The sequence below is a fragment of the Amphiura filiformis genome, unplaced genomic scaffold (genome assembly GCF_039555335.1).
Source record: "Amphiura filiformis unplaced genomic scaffold, Afil_fr2py scaffold_24, whole genome shotgun sequence".
Lineage (NCBI taxonomy): Eukaryota > Metazoa > Echinodermata > Ophiuroidea > Amphilepidida > Amphiuridae > Amphiura > Amphiura filiformis.
This window is the reverse complement of record NW_027305488.1, coordinates 1,789,068-1,808,762: the sequence shown is the minus strand read 5'-3', so window position 1 is coordinate 1,808,762 and position 19,695 is coordinate 1,789,068. Positions and strand designations below refer to the sequence as shown.

General features: G+C 35.3%; 1 protein-coding gene across 1 annotated transcript in view; it reads right to left on the bottom strand.

Annotated features, from left to right (window-relative positions):
• Positions 1-1,969: 1,969 nt before the first annotated feature.
• LOC140143604 (uncharacterized) overlaps positions 1,970-19,695 on the bottom strand; it is a 32,238-nt gene continuing 14,512 nt past the window's right edge. The window contains exons 2-7 of the mRNA XM_072165417.1: positions 13,050-14,171; positions 11,298-11,381; positions 7,230-7,535; positions 5,676-5,795; positions 3,595-3,739; positions 1,970-2,670 (exon numbers count right to left, since the gene is read on the bottom strand). Of these exons, the coding sequence (XP_072021518.1) occupies positions 2,166-2,670; positions 3,595-3,739; positions 5,676-5,795; positions 7,230-7,535; positions 11,298-11,381; positions 13,050-14,171 (2,282 nt within the window). The 3' untranslated portion in view covers positions 1,970-2,165. The remainder of the gene's footprint in view (positions 2,671-3,594; positions 3,740-5,675; positions 5,796-7,229; positions 7,536-11,297; positions 11,382-13,049; positions 14,172-19,695) is intronic.

The following is a 19,695-nucleotide window of genomic DNA, read 5'->3' as shown; positions in this document are numbered from 1 at the left end:
TTGTCTGGCTTAATGCTATATACTGAAGATAGCAATATTTGTGTAGCTTTATGCTATCTACTGAAGATTGCAATATTTCTGCAGCTTAATGCTATCTACTGATAGCAATATTTGTCTGGCTTGATGCTATCTACTGAAGATAGCAATATTTGTGTAGCTTAATGCTATCTACTGAAGATAGCCATATTTCTGTAGCTTAATGCTATCTACTGAAGATAGCAATATTTGTGTAGGTTAGTGTTTTCTACTAAAGATAGAAATATTTGTGTAGATAGCAATATTTCTGCAACTTCATGCTATCTACTGAAAATAGCAGATGCCAACCCTCCCTATTTTAGAAGGAGGCTCCCTATTTTTGTAAACATTTTTGTCCATTTTGACACCCAAAAATCTGGCAACCTCCCTATTTCTGGCAAGATTTGTGCCTTTGAAGTTGCATGTAATTTTGAAAACATCCTTTTTTTTTGTTTGAATCCTCCCTATTTTCTGGATGTTAATGTTAGCATCTCTGAAATAGCGACTTTTATGCTATCTACTAAAGATAGCAATATTTGTGTAGTTTGATGCTATCTACTGAAGATAATATTAGTTTAATTTCATGTTATCTACTGAAGATAGCAATATTTGTGTAACTTTGTGCTATCTGCTTGAGATGGCAATATTAATTTTTGTACTGCATAATAATATCTATTGAAGATAGCAATATTTGTGTGGCTTTTTCCTATCTATTGAAAATAGCAATATTTGTGTGGCTTTTGCTATCTATTGAAGATAGCAATATTTGTGTGGCTTTTTGCTGTCTATTGAAGATAGCAATATTTGTGTAAATTTGTGTTATATACGGAAGATAACATTTAGTTTAGGATCTGAACATTAAGGTATTTAAATGCTAGACCTTTAACTTCCTAAATACCAATCTGTTTTTGGCATTGAAGATAACAATATCTGTGTAACTTCGTGCTATCTACTGAATATAGCAATATTTGTATAGCTTTGTGATAGCTACAGAATATACTTTTCAGTAATATTTATGTAGCTTAATGCTATCTACTCTATAAGATAGTAATATTTGTGTAGCTTTATGTTATCTTCTAAAGATAGAAATATTTGTGTAGCTTTATACTAGCTTATGAAGTTAGCAATATTTGTGCAGCTTTGTGCTAACAACTGAAGATCATAGCAATATGTGTGTAGCTTTAGGCTATCCACCATGTCCACAAAATACAGCAATATGTGTGTAGCTTTGTGCTATCTACTGAAGATAGCAATATTTCTGTGGCTTTATGCTCTCTACTGAAGATAGCAATATTTGTGTGGCTTTATGCTATCTGCTGAAGATAGCAATATTTGTGTAAATATGACACCACTGGCTAAATTGCTATTTATAAAAGATGACTACGAGTATAATGCTCTACTTAAGTTAACAATATGTTGCTTTGTGCTTTCAACAAAGGCAAATAAAGTTTATTTACAAGTCGCAAAATACAAACAAATTACAACAACCAATATGTGAATTGGAGGAAATGAGAAGAAAATTAACCTTTTGGAATGTAAATTACAATTACAATGAAATTTATTTATCATATAAAATTCGAATTCTACTGCCTTAAAACATATACCAGTAATAATGAACAAAATTGTGCAGGGTATGCCTATCAACCGTGAAAACATTGACCGATTCCTCATGGCTTGCTATGCCGGGTCTTGGCTCTGCACCCGACGGGTTCGTGGTTCAAAACCGGACCGGACAAAACAACTTTCTCTTCATCTTTTCTTTCTTCCTTCCTCCATTCCTTCCCCCTTCGCCAAAACGCACTTGCATTTGGGTTAATAAAAGACAAAATGTGGTGTGATCAAACAAAATCAGTATGAAGTCAGACACATTCAATTTTCAGTTTCTTATAGGATTGTAAACAACATTTGCAAAGCTACATTTTGCAGAAACTCCATTGAACCAGATCAAAAGACAACATTTTATACCAATATGCCCTTACTTCTCGGCATCGGTGGACACATAACATACACTTTTCAGTGCCCCCTCCCCCGGGTTCATATAGTGATCAAACGGAAAATATCTCAAATATAAAGAAGGAGAGTAGCTTAATGAAGCCTTGTATCCAGGTTACAAAAATGTTCGGAGACTTTCAGCCTGGCCAAGTGCCCACTTACACCACAATGTTTTCCTGATAGCTGATGCTGCTCTCATCCTCACTTGGACCGTGAGACGCAGATTGTGAATCATCATCAGATGGGAACGCGTCTAATATACTAGCAGTATCAGACCTATCCTTCTGCCCACCGACATTCAAAAAAGTATTATTAGTATACACAAAACTACTGGAATCATCTATTTTATCGTTACAATCGGAAACGTCCAGATGAGTAGAGTATATGTAACTACTTGTTTCGTCAAATTTAGTGTCATTATCTGGAACTTGTAAAATGATCTCATCCATGGTGTCGGAGTCCATACCATGGTTATCCATCCCTATTGACACTGTTGGTGGTTCTAGTGGTGGAGGAGGCGGAGGAAGCGGCAGGTCCTCGTCATTAGGGTTCTCTTTTAGTTCAATGTTGTTAGCAAGGTGTGTGTTGCTTCCAGTAATCACAGAGTCAGAATCTGTTCTGCTTTTTCTGCTTCTGGAAGAACCATTTTGTTGTATTCCTTTCCTGGAATGACAAAGATTAAGATGGAATCAAAGTATGAATCAATCTTTGATGACATAACTGCAAAACATTTTGAGAATACAGAAAAAAACTCTGTTCTACGAGCGGTCGGTCGGGATTTTTTTTATTATTTATTTCTGCGAGAGGCTAGTACCCTCAAAGAATCACCGAAAGCTTGAAAAATCAGATTTGGGTTTACTCAAAATATGTCAGTCAAAATCAACTCAATTCGGCCAAAAAAGCTGTTTTTAATTGCATACAACTAAAAATCATCCACACAATGCAAAATCTGGGTCGGTCTGACCCGGCCCGTATAACACATGTTTTTTTTTCTTTTTCGTAGCGTAAACGTGTATTTTGAGAATTCTTTGTCTATCTTCTAATGCTAACCTAATATGCTAATTGTTTAATGCTATCAACTTAAGTTTACTGAAATTAACTATATATTTAACACTAATCATTCTCGAACAAGAGAACTATAATATAGCACCGTGCCTTCCACTGATTAGAATATTAAAATGCAACTTTTGAATTCGTTCCTTCCTTGGGTTTTAGATCACCGGTTTTTTTTTATTTCTCAACCAATTTCAACAAATTAAGGCAGAGCAAAAGGGTATAGGTATTGGCTGCTGATTTTAATTTCGACATATTGTCTTTGTTTAGATATACAGGGGTGAACATAACTGGTAGGCCGACATTATTTTTTGTTTGTAGTCTGTATTTGGTTAAAATGGTCAATGCTATCTACTGAAGATAGCACGTCCTGGTCACTGACAAGTATATTCAAAAACAAAGTAATGAGTTTTTCAAACATTCGGGGGCAGGGAGTGTCTAAATTGTTTCACCCAAAAATATCTTATTTTGACGACCCCCCACACACACACACACCGCTGGACCGTCACTGATTAGAGCTTAAATAATACTTACATTTCCTTTGGCTTAATACAAATGAGTATTATCATAGCGCCGATACCAAACACCCCAAGACATGATATGATGAGTATGGTGATAAACTGCATACCATTCAGACTCCCCAACAAGCCCTTCTTAGGTGGCTTGGAAATAGGTGGCTCTGAAATTATAACAAATTATTTCTCATTTAAACATCGTTTTGGAACATTAGCAATATTGTGGGCAATTATACTAAAACAAGAAGAGCCTTAAAACAGAAAGGCTCCATGACAGAATGAAAGAGAAACGGATGAAAGAGCAAAGAAAAAAATAAGCCAAAAGAAAGAAACACTCAGAAAAACGGGATACTTTTAGCACGCCTTGTTTGAAGATAATGATTGTAAACCAGAAAAAAGAGAGTGAGGAAAGGCAGGCTACTCTCTAAATATAAAGAGTGAATGTCTAGGCCTACTCTTTCAAGGAGTTGAATGAAGGACAACCCATTTTTGAGTGGATAACACTCTAAAATGAAAGAAAGTACATTTTCTTTAGGCAACCCAGCAAACACAAAACGTTTACGACATCATTCGCAAAAGGTTATAAAAGGTTGTCAGAAAACGTTTAAATGTCGGGTTATATAAAGGGTATATTAAGAGTATAAAACGTTTTCATAACCTTAAAAACATTTTTGATAATCTACTGCTCAGCAAACAAAAATGTTTTACAGAAAACATTTAAATGTCGGGTTATATAAAGGGTATAAAAACGTTGTAATAACATTCCAAAAACATTCTTGAAAACTTGATACAAAACATTCTAAACAGAATGTTATTTTGGGGTTGAAAAAATATTTTGCGAAAATGTTTGCCCAAAATATTTTCAATAACGTTTTAAAAACGTTTTCATGACCTTTATATAACCGACATTTAAATGTTATTAAAAGGTTTTGAAAAAAAAAACATTTTAAGAACATTTCTGTGTTTGCTGGGTTCAAATATTTTAACATAATGTTATTTAAGTATTGACACAATATTTGACAAAAATGTTTGCAAAAATAGTTTACAATAACATTTTTGAAAACATTTAAAAATATTGTTGTAGTGTGTTTTCATACAAAACGTTTTAAAACGTTATCATGACCTTTATATAACCCGACATTTTAATGTTATTAAAACGTTTTTACCTAAACCAAAAGCCAAAATATAACTTATTTAAAATGTTTTTAAAACGTTTTTGTGTTTGCTGGGAATATTCACTCTTTTGAGAGTATACAGACTACTTTTTTCAATCCTTTTAGAGTGAAATGTTTCCACTCAAAGAGGGGTTGTCCTCCATTTCACTCTTTTTTCCACTCTTTCCACTCGGTGTACATTTGGAGAGTATTAGAGAAGAGAGAAAAAAGAAAAAGAAATGAAAGAGAAGGAAGAGCAAACATTGGGTACAGGCTAGATTCGAACCCAAACCATCGAAACAATAGGCTTCCAAAATTTATTTTACCCCAGTAAGCCATGCCATCAAACGCAAGTTATTATTGCACCGTATCTATAACTTTTCTGAACATTAGATTGATTATTAATTAACATCGGCTAATTTTGCTTTACAATGTACTTAATTCTTTTGATGACGTGTATTTAGTGTTTCTTATAAGGCACTCTGTCTTTCGTAGAGCACCATAAATGATAATAAGAAAACTAGTCTTAAATAATGTTGCCACTTTTAAGTGGCAACATTTTAACATTTTAAGTTAAAACTTCTTTCTTTTGACGCCCACTGCGGTATATAAGGCTTCAACTTCATACATATAAATAAGTTCATTAGAGAACAAGGATCACTTCCAACTCTTTTTGTGGTACTCTAGGGGGAGCCGTCCCTCAGAATCTCACATTTGAAAAAAAGGCCTCATCCTTTCCTCGAGTAGGCTACTGTTGGAAAAGACCGAAAACTACTGACAATGCTCATTTTACATTGAAAAAAAACCTTCCTCCCTCATTAATTCATGAAAATCCTCTGGACGAAAACCAAAACATTAATTTTATACGGCCGAAGTGGTATGGTACTGCATATGGTGTATTTTGTATAATGGTGAAAATCTTCTGACGCAGCATTACGATACCTACCTAAGATTTCAACTTGTGTTGCCGCCATCCACCAAGATAAATGAGGTGCCGAGAAATGCCACATCATAACACCAGAGGACGCCTTCCTTACTGTGCCTTCTCCGTTCCGTACCCATGAACCTAATGGTTGAATATTATTCACAGAATGGGAGAATATGGAATATGAAGATTGGTTAATTATAGGAATAGGCCTAACTTAAGGAGAGCGAGTGGGATGGTAGGAGTTTTTTTCTTTCAGTTTTAGCTATTTAACTAAAAAACTGCTGTACTTCATAATACATTTAATGTAACATTATAGGAAATAAGACAATAATCGATATCTGTTTCCATAGCTTTTACTGTGCTTAAATTAGGGCGAGTCGGAGCATTCTGGTCATATTTTTCCAGTTTGGTTACTTTCCTCAAATCAATCACACAGTTCATATCTGCAGAGCAATGTATTGGTCTTATAGGAAATGATTCGAGGAAGCCATTGGTCGCATTTATATTTCCATATTTCCATAGGTATTGTAGTTATGACAAACAATAGATCACTAAGAGGAAGTTTTTTGCTATTTCTCCTCTCCCTATGAAAATCATACACATGTGCCTTTAGGAAAATAAAACCCATTACAATAAGCCATGGGGTTTCATGTATTTTAACCAATACCTTTCCCAATGAGCGTAGGCATTATTTTTCGTGAGCACAAACACCGCTAGCTCAGGTAAAAATAATGAAAAATAATAACAGAAAGGAAGCAAATATCAGTTCTAAACAATAAAGGTCCAGTCAATTGCTTGTTGCTGTAAGGCTATCTATATACAGTCCGTACAAACATGGCACACAGACAGATGTTATAGAAGCCTCCAATATTTATAAAAAATATCAAATGTTATATACATTGGGTTGTTGTCAGTATTATCAGTATGTTAGCTTACAAAAAAGGCATTCATTTGATTTCGATGATTTTATTCGTAAATGACATCATTCGTAAAAGGTTTGTAAAAGGTAGCCAGAAAACGTTTAAATGTCGGGTTATATAAATTTTAAAGGGTATAAAACGATTTCATAACATTCAAAAACAGTTGTTGATAACTTACTGCAAATATTCGAACATAATGTTATTTAAGTATTAACAAAATATTTGATAAAAAATGTTTCCAAAAATATTTTACAATAACATTTTGAAAACATTTTAAAAATATTGTTGTAGTGTGTTTTCATACAAAACATTTTGAAACGTTTTCATGACCTTCATATATCCCGACATTTAATGTTATTGAAACGTTTTTTATCTAAACCAAAACCCAAAGTATAACATTATATTTAAAACGTTTTAAAAACATGTTTGTGTTTGTTGGGTACGCGTCATTATTTTCTTAAGAGGGCAAGGTGGTTTTATGAAAACCAACAACGGTGGATGAAAGAAACCAAGGAATCGACTCATTGACCAAAATTTCAAATTATTACTTGTTAAATCCTTAAAAACCTCAAAATAGCATGGGGTAAAATTTGACTAACCAAGATCAGGATGGACCTGTTGATAATAGCAAAAGTAAATTTGTAATGCATACCTGAATTCTCATCAAAATACCAAGCCGGAATCTTATTCCCATTTTTAAATTCCTCCACGTCATCACTAATCGGTATCACCATAGCAAAATCACCCATAACCATGGTAACGGGGATATCCCCATTATGTAATGTTAGTTGTATGGCAGCATATGGTACAAGAGAGACAATGCCAGATTTAGATTTGTCGTTGTTACTGGTTGGGTCTGGTAGAAGCGTGAGGTCAGAGGTCAGAAGATATGATGCTGATAGATTGGTCCAGTCCATGGTAGACATTGGAAATTGAATACTTGCACTCTGATCAGCCTCTGGAAAAATTAAATTCATGTCATTTATAAACCTGTTGCTTATAGAAAATCACATGATGTGTTTGCGTTATCTATTGAAGAAACGAATAATCCATATGCTATTTAATGAGGATAGCAATATTGTTTGATGCTATTTGCTGATGATAGGAATATTTGTTTGATGTTTTTTCACTGAAGATATCCATTTGTTTTAAGAGAGCCTATGGGTACGAATATATATGTCTATTGCATCTACTGAATATATAGAAATATTTGGTGCTTTCTACTGAAGATAGCAATATTTGTTTGATTCTTTCAAATGATGATAGATTTGTTTGATGCGTTCTATTTGAACATAATATTCCTTTGGTGCTTCCTACTGAAGAGAGTAATAATTTGTTCTACTGTAAAGCGTTTTAAGATATTCTGGTATTTAAGTGCTGACAAACTATTTCGCTAAAACATTTGCAAAACAATATTTGACACTAACTTTTTGACAACGTTTAATGTAGTGTGTTTCCTGCAAAATGTTTTGAAACCTTTTTATTGATGTTATCTACTGAAGAAATAGTAATAATTGCTCAATACTATTTACTGAAGATAGCAATAATTGCACAATATTATCTACTGAAGATAACAATAATTGTTCAATGCTATCTACTGAAGATAACAATAATTGTTTAATGCTATCTACTGAAGATAGCAATAATTACTCACTGCTATCTACCCCGGTACTGAAGATAGCAATAACTGCTCCTTGTTATATACTGAAGATAGCAATAATTGCTAAATTCTATCTACGGTAGAGTAGCAATAATTGAACAATATCTACTGAAGATAGCAATAACTGCTCAATGCTATATACTGAAGATAGAAATAGCTGCACAATGCTATCTACTGAAGATAGCAATAATTGTTCAATTCTATCTACTGAAGATAGCAATAATTGTTTAATGCTATCTACTGAAGATAGCAATAATTACTCAATGCTATCTACTGAAGATAGCAATAATTGTTTAATTCTATCTACTGAAGATAGCAATAATTGTTTAATGCTATCTACTGAAGATAGCAATAATTACTCAATGCTATCTACTGAAGATAGCAATAACTGCTCCTTGTTATCTACTGAAGATAACAATAATTGCTTAATTCTATCTACTGTAGAGTAGCAATAATTGAATAATGATATCTACTGAAGATAGCAATAACTGCTCAATGCTATGTACTGAAGAAGGCAATAACTGCTCAATGCTATCAAATGAAGATAGCAATAACTGTTCCATGCTATCTACTGAAAAAAGCAATAGCTGCACAATGCTACCTGTTTAAGATAGCAATAATAGCTCAATGCTATATACTGCAATATAGCAATAAGCATTCAATGCTATCCACTGAAGATAGCAATAATCGCTCAATGCTATCTGCTGAATATAGTAATAATTGTTCAATGGTATCTTCTGAATATTGCAATAATTGCTTAGTGCTATCTACCGAAGCTTAATTTTATCTAATGAAGATACCAATACTTGATAAATGTTATCTACTGAAGACAGTAATAATTGTTCAATGCTATCAAATGAAGATATCAATAATTATTCAATCCTATCTACTGAAGATATCAATAATTGCTTAATGCTATCTACTGGAGACAGCAATAATTGCTTAATGCTATATAAAGAAGATATCAATAATTGCTTAATGCTATCTACTGGAGACAGCAATAATTGCTTAATGCTATATAAAGAAGATATCAATAATTGCTTAATGCTATCTACTGGAGACAGCAATAATTGCTTAATGCTATATAAAGAAGATAGCAATAATTGCTCAATACTATCTCTACTAAATGCTATCTACCGAAGATGCAATAATTGCTTAATGCTATCTACTGAAGATAGCATAAATAGCTCAATGATATCTACTGAAGATAACAATAATAGCTCAATGCTATCAAATGAAGATAGCAATAATTGCTCGATGCTATCTACTGACTAAAGATAGCAGTAATTGCTCAATACTATTTACTGAAGATAGCAATAATTACTCAGTCCTATCTACTGAAGATAGCAATAATTGCTCAATAGTATCTATTGAAGATAGCATTGACTGCTCAATGCTATCTACTGAAGATAACAATAATTGTTCAATGCTATCTGCTGAAGATGGCAATAATTTGCTCAATCCTATAAGATAGCAATAATTACTACTAAATATAGCGATAATTGCTCAATGCTATCTACTGATGATGGCAATAATTTGCTCAATGCTATCTACTGAGATAGCAATAACTGCTCAGTGCTATCTACTGAGATAGCAATAATTACTAAATGATATCTACTGAAGATAGCAATAATTGCTAAATGCTATCTGCTGAAGCAATAATACTATCTCTACTAAATGCTATCTACCGAAGATAGCAATAATTGCTTAATGCTATATAAAGAAGATAGCAATAATTGCTAAATACTATCTCTACTAAATGCTATCTACCGAAGATGCAATAACAGCTCAATGCTATCTACTGAAGATGGCAATAATTTGCTCAATGCTATCTACTGAGATAGCAATAAATACTAAATGATATCTACTGAAGATAGCAATAATTACTCAATGCTCTCTACTGAAGAGAGCAATAATTGTTTAAAACTATCTGCTGAAGATAGCAATAATTAACCAATACTATATACTGAAGAAAGCAGTAATTGTTCAATGCTATCTACTGAAGATAGCAATAATTACTCAATACTATCTACAGAACTCAAGATATCAACAATTACTCAATGCTATCTACTGAAGATAGCAATAATTACTCAATATTATCTACTGGAGAAAGCAGTAATTGTTCAATGCTTTCTACTGAAGATAGCAATAATTACTCAATACTATCTACAGAAGAAAGCAATAATAGCTCAATGCTATCTACTGAAGATAGTAGTAATTACTCAATCCTATCTACTGAAGATAGCAATAAATTATTGCTCAATGCTATCTACTGAAGATAGCAATAATTGTTTAATACTATCTACTGAAGATAGCAATAATTAATCAATACTATCTACTGAAGAAAGCAATAATTGTTCAATGCTATCTACTGAAGATAACAATAATTACTCGATAATTTCAACTCAAGATATCAACAATTACTCAATGCTATCTACTGAAGATAGCAATAATTACTCAATATTATCTACTGGAGAAAGCAGTAATTGTTCAATGCTTTCTACAGAAGACAACAATAATAGCTCAATGCTATCTACTGAAGATAGTAGTAATTACTCAATCCTATCTACTAAAGATAGCAATAAATTATTGCTCAATGCTATCTAATGAAGATAGCAATAATTGCTCAATGCTATCTATTAAAGATAGCAATAATTGACCAATGCTATCTACTGAAGATAACAATAATTGCTAAATGCTATTTACTGAAGACAGCAATATTTGTTCAATAACATCAACTAAAGATAGCAATACTTACTCAATGCTATCTACTGAAGATAGCAATAATTACTCAATATTATCAACTGAAGATAGCAATAAGTGCTCAATGATATCTACTAAAATATCAATAATAATATTGCTAAATGTTATCTACTGAAGGCAGTACTAATTTGCTAAATGCTATCTAGAGACACAAGAAATGCCAGCGAAAATTACATAAAACAGTCATTTTTTTTTCAAATAGTTAGATTTACATACAACAACAAAAATTATGTATAAAACAAAGAACCCAAATAAAAAAAAACAGGGGAACACAAACAGTATATACAAAGTTGTTACCATTGCTTGTTGTTACAATGTGTACCGTGTCCTCTACTATGCTGACCAATGCTGGCTGAAGTTTTGCAAGAAGTATGACCAGAACTGAAAGTAAACCATAATCGAAATTAAATAAATTAGTGGTGATGTCAGCAAGGTAAAGCAGACTGGTTGTGTGGGTGGAGTGACGAACTCACAACAACAATTCGGGAGAGCCTAGCCAAAACGCCATGGAAAAATATTTACGTTGTAACTCCGAATTAATTCGAAACTAGCAACTGCCTAGCATTTGACGCACCCTGATAGTGTTACCATGGAGACAGAGAATTGTGTTTAATGATGGTATTTTCAACGCCATCTGTTGTAACTGATATAATAATGCCTCAATAACTCAGTTTGGAAATGAATTTGAATATTTAGGGAACAGGTGCATGCCTATGTGATTTTCTGTAATTGTAACATTTTAGGGGGAAGCAGCATACATTATTATATGCTGCAGTTAATTATGTGTTTAATGGTTATGCAAGGGAGCCATTCAGAATTCATCATTATGAAACAACAAACATTTAGAGACTCATAAATGATTTTGGAAAGTTTCAGTTTCATTATCTGTTTTATATGATAAAAATGATCCCAGCGAAAGTGTAAAAAACATTATACAATTGTTTATAAATTGCTTAAAAGCGAAGCGGGATAAGTCATTCAAATTGTCATTTGGTATTTTTGAAATTAAAAATTTGGCAAAAAAAGAAAAAGAAAAAAGAAACCAAACAAAACAGCAGTATTGACGAAGTTGAAGCCCTATTCATATACATGTAGCTAATTCATATACTGTCAGTATATACATTACAGATTCATCTAAAATGCCTTATTTAGTCTTAAATACACAACTTTCGGCTGAACCACTAACAGGCTATAATTAGCACATCTATGACAATGACAAAGTACCAAGGTCTGAATTTTGATGAAATTTACGATCGTCCGGATGAGCTTATCACTGAATGGGGCTTTAAGGTTGCTTCGAATAAAACAAAATACCCCATCCGCTTGATCGAGAAATTAGGCATCCATTTTTTAATATAAATTTGACGATTAATTTTAAGACCAATTTTATTTGCGAGAATTGATGCGCTTAAAAGATGATCGGCGTTTGTAGTTTCTGGCCCTGTGATTCGTCCATTTTACAGCCTACCGCTAAATTCTTGGACGGACGTCCAAGGCTAGTCGTATAATCTTAGGCGAACGGCATGCCCCACTGTCTCTACATAAATGGAAACAATCATGGTCAAAGTTATTGGGAATACGTGGTCATTCGGTCGGAGATCGTCAAAATGTGCAGTTTATGCGATTCAGAACTAACCTATAAATAGTTTTTCTTGAGGCATATCCCAAGGCAAAAGAAGAAAGTTAATAATTTATATAAAAATATATTAATGGTAGTGGTCACAGTAATTGGAAACTGAACTCATCAGTCCGGTGGGAGTCTCTCAGTAAATTAGGAAATTATACTTAAGCTATAACTTTTCATTTTTAAAAAATTCAGGAACTTTCATATCTTTAAAAAATGCACAAAATATGATCCCAATGAATCTTTTTTCTTAGCATGCTCCGAAATCGGTTCTAAATACATGCACCACTTCATTGACTGTCCTGTTTGGATAATTGAAACAAGCATTAATGCTTTGAGATAAACATTCCAAACCTTAAATTCGACCAGTATAATTACCAATAAATTATTTCTACGAATGTACCTTCTAACATTAAAACTCTTACGTGTTTTGTCACTGTGTATCCACCTCAAAGAATTGGTTGCATATCCAGGCTTTATTGCCATCAGAACAACACCATCACCCTTCTTGACAAAAACAGTTTTACGCACAATATGAGACGAACTGTGGAGCTGAATTCGAATCGTATCAAAACTTCTTGATGACAATTGTACAATTGGTCCAATAACAGGTTTATGATCGGTATCGACGATAGCAAGGACAAAAGTGACCGGTAGTGTGTCTACTGCAGAGCTTGTCAGCGAATTTGTTGTCATCTGTTGGCTAGTGGGTTGGATACTCGAACTTTGTGTAGAATTTAGAGTAACATTTGATAACATGGTTGTCGTGAGTTGCGACGTAGTGGTATCGTTTGTAGCTGGACGAGTTGACATAAGCCGAGTTGTCATAGTTGTATTATAAGATACGGTAGTAAAATTGGAAGATGTAGTTCTTAAGGTAGTCACGTTAGGTGTTGAAATGTCAGTTTCATTTTGATATGAATATTCAGTGGTTATATTTGGCATTACTGTTGTCAAATTTGTAGTTGTCATGGTTATTTGAGTGCTTGGTGGGATTGTAGATGTTACATTTGTATCGTTTGTATTCGGCTGCTCGGAAACATCCGGAAACTGAGTTGTATACACATCGGTTGTATTTGAAGAGTCGGTAGAATTAGTGGACGATGTCTCATTAGGCGATACAAACACGGGACTTGTAGTTTCTTCAGAATGGTTAAATGATGAAGTGGTGTACGCGTCTGTTGTTGTGAAGTCAGTATCATTCAAGGACGACGTGCCATTGGTCGAGTCAGTTTGTTCAGGTGATAATGTGCTCATAGATACATTTGTTTCCATAGTAACATTTGGTGTGCTCTCTAACGTCCGCATTGAATACGTACTATTCTCATACACAGGAGTCACGGTATATGTCTCGTTAGTCTGTGGTTCATCAGTCGCATTGGGATACGTTGGATTAGTTGTATTACTTTCTGTTGCATTAGAAGGGAAAGTCGTGTCACTTTGAGTGCTGTTTGACCCCGTCTCCTTCCCGTTGTCAACGGATCCTTTTTCAGAGCTCGGTTGTGTTGAATTTGCCTCGGACGCAGCTGTCGTAAATGGCGCCACACCTGTATAAAAAAACCGATAAAAGTGATGGGGGAAAGGGAAAATTGGTTAGTTCAAACATTTAAAGTTATAAGCTAAATTTACACTCCACTGAGCACCAGCGACGAACGAATGGTCGCTAGCCAATGTGTGCTTTTTGTTGCGTTGGGAAAATCGCGATACCTCACTGGTCAACTAATCGCTCTTCGCTCAGCGATGGAGTATAAATTTATCTTTATTGTTAATGCAGATGAACAAGTAGCCAAAACAGCAATAGGAGCAGTGACATATTGTGCACTGTTAAGGCGGGTCGAAGGAGAGCATTATGCACTAAAACATTGAGACATATAAAAGTGACACACAAGAGGATTGAGAATGGTATATGGTCCATAAAGAATATCACAAGGCTTGATATAGAGGCCTAATTGGTCTGGCAAAATGAGCAAAACTTTCGTTTTGATAGGACATTTACTTAAACTCATGAACCGCAAGACCTATACAATTAGACTTCCTTGACTCATTTTCTAAAACTTAAGATCAATAATAGGCCTATATTAAGAAAAATGCAGTTTTTTAAAACTAAAACTGGAAAATACCGCTGAGAATTTGAAAGGGGACCCTCCAATATACCAATGTTTAAGAAAACTTGGACCCATCGAAATACCAAAATTCAAACTTTTCTCAATAAGTTTAACACAACTGCCTTATTTTTTTAAATAAATTTTATTCCATAATTTTGGGAGAATATCATAAATGTTGGCTACAGTGCGCAAAATTAAGGACAACTTGAGAAAATTGTGAAAGAAGGACCCATCCATATACCAAAATTTGTCTAAAAAATGGTTCTCTGGTATACCAAAAAGGCTGAAAATGCTTCCCACGTGTGCGGCACGTCCCCATATGATCATGATGATCATTTGCACTAGTACCAGCACTCAGTCATAGTTTTTAATATAGTTTATTCCGGGGGGCACTTCTTTGACAGATATGCATCATGTGCCTCAGGATAGACCCCTTTTTCAAACTGGCTTGTACCCAATGACCCCCTTTTTTGTGTTATGGTCCTACCTATTACCCAATGACTCCCTTCAAAAATTCATGTACTCAATGACCCCCCTTTTAATGTTCACATTTCCAAGGTGGCCAAGTTGTTTTACGCAGTTTGGCACTTATTTATGTGTACTTAATGGTACTCTTTTGGCAATCCTGTACTCAATGACTCCCATTTTACTTTTTGTTACCCCAATGACCATCCTTTCATACCGAATGACCCCATTTTTATTCAGGTTGTGTACTGAATGACCCCATATTTTTGTAATTGTGTACTGAATGACCCCATATTTTTGTAATTGTACATTTGACCTGAATGCCCCCTACTTTTAACATGGCCGAGGCACATCCCTGCCATTTCAGATAGGGAGTGCCTCCCCCGGGAGTTTATTATAGTTGATTATAGTCATAGTTTAATATGACTTTAAATCCCCCATAGAAGAAACCCCCCATCTATACTATAATCCAATTAAGGGGCATGTGTAAATATTACAAATATACCAGAAAATCAGGTTTTAAAGAAATTTGACCAAACTTACTTTGATATGGCATTGACATTAGGCTACTATACATGTATACACAAGTTTCCTTTTATTTTGCGGCGAACTCCACAGATACACCGTCGCCAAGGTACCTGATTGGTAGACACAGAGTACCTATACAGGGACAGTATGCCAATGCTGATATACTGCACAGGGGGTCCTCTCGCTACTCCGAAGGTCTGCCATTCCGAAGGTTCGCTATTCCGAAGGTCCGCTTTTCCGAACGTGTAATTTTACCATTCGCTATTCCGAATGTAATTAAAGGTTCGCTATTCCGAAATAAGGGTTCTCTACTACGAAGGTTCGCTATTCCGGTTTTATTTATACTTCGCCTACAATTAACGGAAAAAGATATTAAAACACATTTTTCTCATTAGCCAGATAAAACCATTGGTTATTATCATGGAAAATACGAATGTGCTGTTATTTGCAGAAGCTGAGAGTGGAGGTAGAACTTTTTGAATGTCCCTCGTATTTATTGATTAACTGGGCTACAAAAATGGATCATCGCCAAAATCAGCCCTCAAGATGGCGTCGGACATTCATTTTGTGCGCTATTTATAAAAATCCTGGAGTGTGTAACCTACATCTTATTAAAACCATTATGCAGAAAACGAACGGTTTTGTTAAACTAAGCCCATGTTGTAAAATCTACGTGACACCTTATAAAATAGTGCTGAAGTTGGCCAAATTTCACACACAAATTGAATGGATATCGGTATCGTGTCGACCGTGGCTACAAGACCAGGCAGCACTCAGTTTATAGAGGGTGGGCAAAGGGGGGGCATGCCAACTTTTAAGGGGGACATTTTGAAAAAAGTATTAAAAAAGGGCCTAAAATCTTAAATATCAGGGCGGCCAACATCCGCAGGGGGGCAGCTGATCCCTTGCCCCTTTCTACGTGACTACGTCACTGTACGAGATCTAAAATTTACCCATGATCCTTTGCAGAAGCGTACCCCCCCCCAATTATAAGCTTCGTAAAGTGACCTAAAATTCAACATCAATCAAAATGATGGTTTGATTTTCATTGCTATATTTTGATTTAAAAAATATCCACTGGAAATAATACTTTAAGTTTGCCAAAATAAACGGATATTCTATGGATTTATTGTTGCTGAAAAGTATGATTTTCACCCGGTAATAGTATAGTATAAATAGAGAGTTTTAGACCCAAGCTGGTAAGAAAAATGGTCCCTGGTTTAATGGGGCTTTTCCGTGCTCTTGCACCCCATTCCTTAAAAACATCTTATCCTTAAAAGGGGGTACTACACCCATCGCATTTTTGCGGGTTTTTTGCATTTTGTGAAGAAATGAGAAAAAAAAATTGGTCAAAGTGGTATGCAAAATGAAGGGGCAAATCTTCTCGTTCTATTGGTGGCATCGGTATCGATGTAGCTTACATGCTTTTAAGGGACATGCCCAAAAGTGGTACATGGGGGCACTTTTACAAATTGGAGTATATCTAAAATTTCAGAATTGCTACCGTGAAACCAGTCACACGCACAAATTAAGCATTAATGTCAGACCCTAAAAGTACCAAAATATTTATTTTTTGGAAATGCATTAATTATGCACAGCTTTGAAAACACATGCTTGGCATCACTTATCATTATTAAAGAAAATAAACTTCTTTTTTCCCCTTCCAGTTGACAATGATATGCAAAATTTGTGTTCGCTAGCCAGCACATCTGTTTCAGGTTTGAAACAGTAAATTCTTAATGATAAGATAATGCTTGTTTTTTAGTTCTAGGCGATTTTTACGGTCGCCATCTCAGTAAAAGACAAACACTGAATACAATGTAAACGCTATCACAAGTACATGCGTTTGGCACAAAATGTTAATTTGTCGCAACGTGTTGCACAAAATCAACTAAAGTGGGAACGTTCACAATGTATGTTGGAGCATAATTAATATGCCACCATTTTTACTTACATCAGAGAAGACAATCCTGTCTATTTAACTTGAAACAATTCCGGCCAGATGATATTTCCGAGTTTGTGGAGGTCGCCACACCACCACATTGGGTTCGTATATTTTAATGCACTCGGTGTTTCTACCGTCCCGGCTCAAACCAGGCTCAAACGATTCTAGAAGTTTTTCTCACAAGCCCCGCCTACTTTTCCTGCCTTCTCGGCGACCCGGAAGTAACGTTTTCCATTGGTTTGTGTGGTGCAAAATGAGGAAATTACCAATATTTGGCAACGAATTACAGGAATTCCAGTCGTAGATCTCGACTGAAATCGATATATCAGGTAAATAACACTTTCATTTATGTAATATCAAAAAATTGTAGGAGATCTACTACCAGTTTGGTAGAAAATCGAGTTGAAATGTGGGCATGTTTTTGGTATAATGGTCAAGTGAATTGACAGGTTCGTATTAAACTCAATGGGAATCTCAAGCTTTCGGCTAGGCTAAATTTTAGTCTCGGCATTATACAACAATATTTTGTAAATTTTTCTCGTAAATCAACTCGTCCATGTGTGGTATACACTCTCTTTTCCATTTAAATAGTTAAGAATGGAAATTTTGGCCTTACGAGCGTAACAATTACGAGGTATTTGTCCGCGGTTTCGGATTCTGTTCCTTCGCCAGTAGTGCAAGACTGTGGAATTCGGCAATGTCGAGATAGTATTTTCACGAGTTCATACCCTAAAATGCACTTTATCACTGAGTGTCTCCCAACGAGTGTTTGTTTATTAATATCAAATGTCTTCATTACAAAAGAAAACGTCCAAACCTGTTAATTTAGATTTTAGTTAAGAGAATTCCCACACATAAGGGGCTGGCATTTTCTTCGGAAAGGGGGGGGGGGCTCAAATATGTCGGTGACCTGAGAAATTTATGACGCCCCCTATCGCGGGCAAAATTTTTTACGACCCCCCCTAAATTGGGTCGAAAAATTTTATGACCCCCACCCCTTCCACCTACACAGACTCAAGACAAATTATTTATTGCCGGAACTAAGGCGCGGCACGCACCAAAACTTTATAGTGAAGAAAGTGCATGGAGCGTGTTAAAAATTTATTTGTAAGTGTAAAGAAGGCGCGCGTTGCGCGCAAACATTTTGCATAGATTGTACGCAGATTTTTCGATTGTGAAGTCAAAGAATGTGCGCGTAGCGCGCTAAAATTTTGAGTCACCAGCCCTTAATAATTCTATAACCCCTATTTTGGGTGTTAACAAAATTATACCCCCCCCCCCCTATTTTTAGTCTGAACATTTTTTTAGAGCGTTTTATTTAAAAGGCGCCCCAAGAATGTGTGCCAAAAATCATTTGCCTCCCCCCTCTCAGCTTTGTGGGTCTGAAATATTTTTCAGGACCCCACTTTCAGACCTAATATTAATTTCAGGGCCCCCTTTTTGGCCATGATTAATGAATGTCAACCCTAAAGAAAATAGTGAAAATTAATGTTCTACAAGAAAAATTAAGGTGACATTTCTAAAGCCCCCCCCCCCCGGCAATTTTTCTTTGGGCATTAGGCCCCCCTGTTACAAGTGTTTGTGAACGTTCCCAAATATGACACCTAAATGAACCCTGTGGTGTGCGACTGACTGGGGGGGTTAATAATTTGCCCCATAAATGAAATCACTCAGTGCTGAATGACACCGCACCACAAGGGGGGGGGGGGGGTTCAGGGGTAACATTCTCCAGTGACGAAACTAGACTTTTGCAATCAAGAGAACAGTTACATGTAGCTGGGGGTAAATCTGCCACCACCACCAAAGGGGCTGGGGAAATGCTGATTTTTTATTGAATGTGTTCATTTGGGGAAGTGTGAGTGGGGGAAAGGATTTCAAACGAAGCTGCTGTAACAGCCCCATGCTGGAGGTATTGTGCCAGTCCCAGCTCTACCCTAACAAATTTTCTAAAATCCTATTTTCCTTTTCAGACCCCGGGTTCAGACCTGCCAAAAGATGAGAGCTACTGTACAAGTAACAACCAACTGC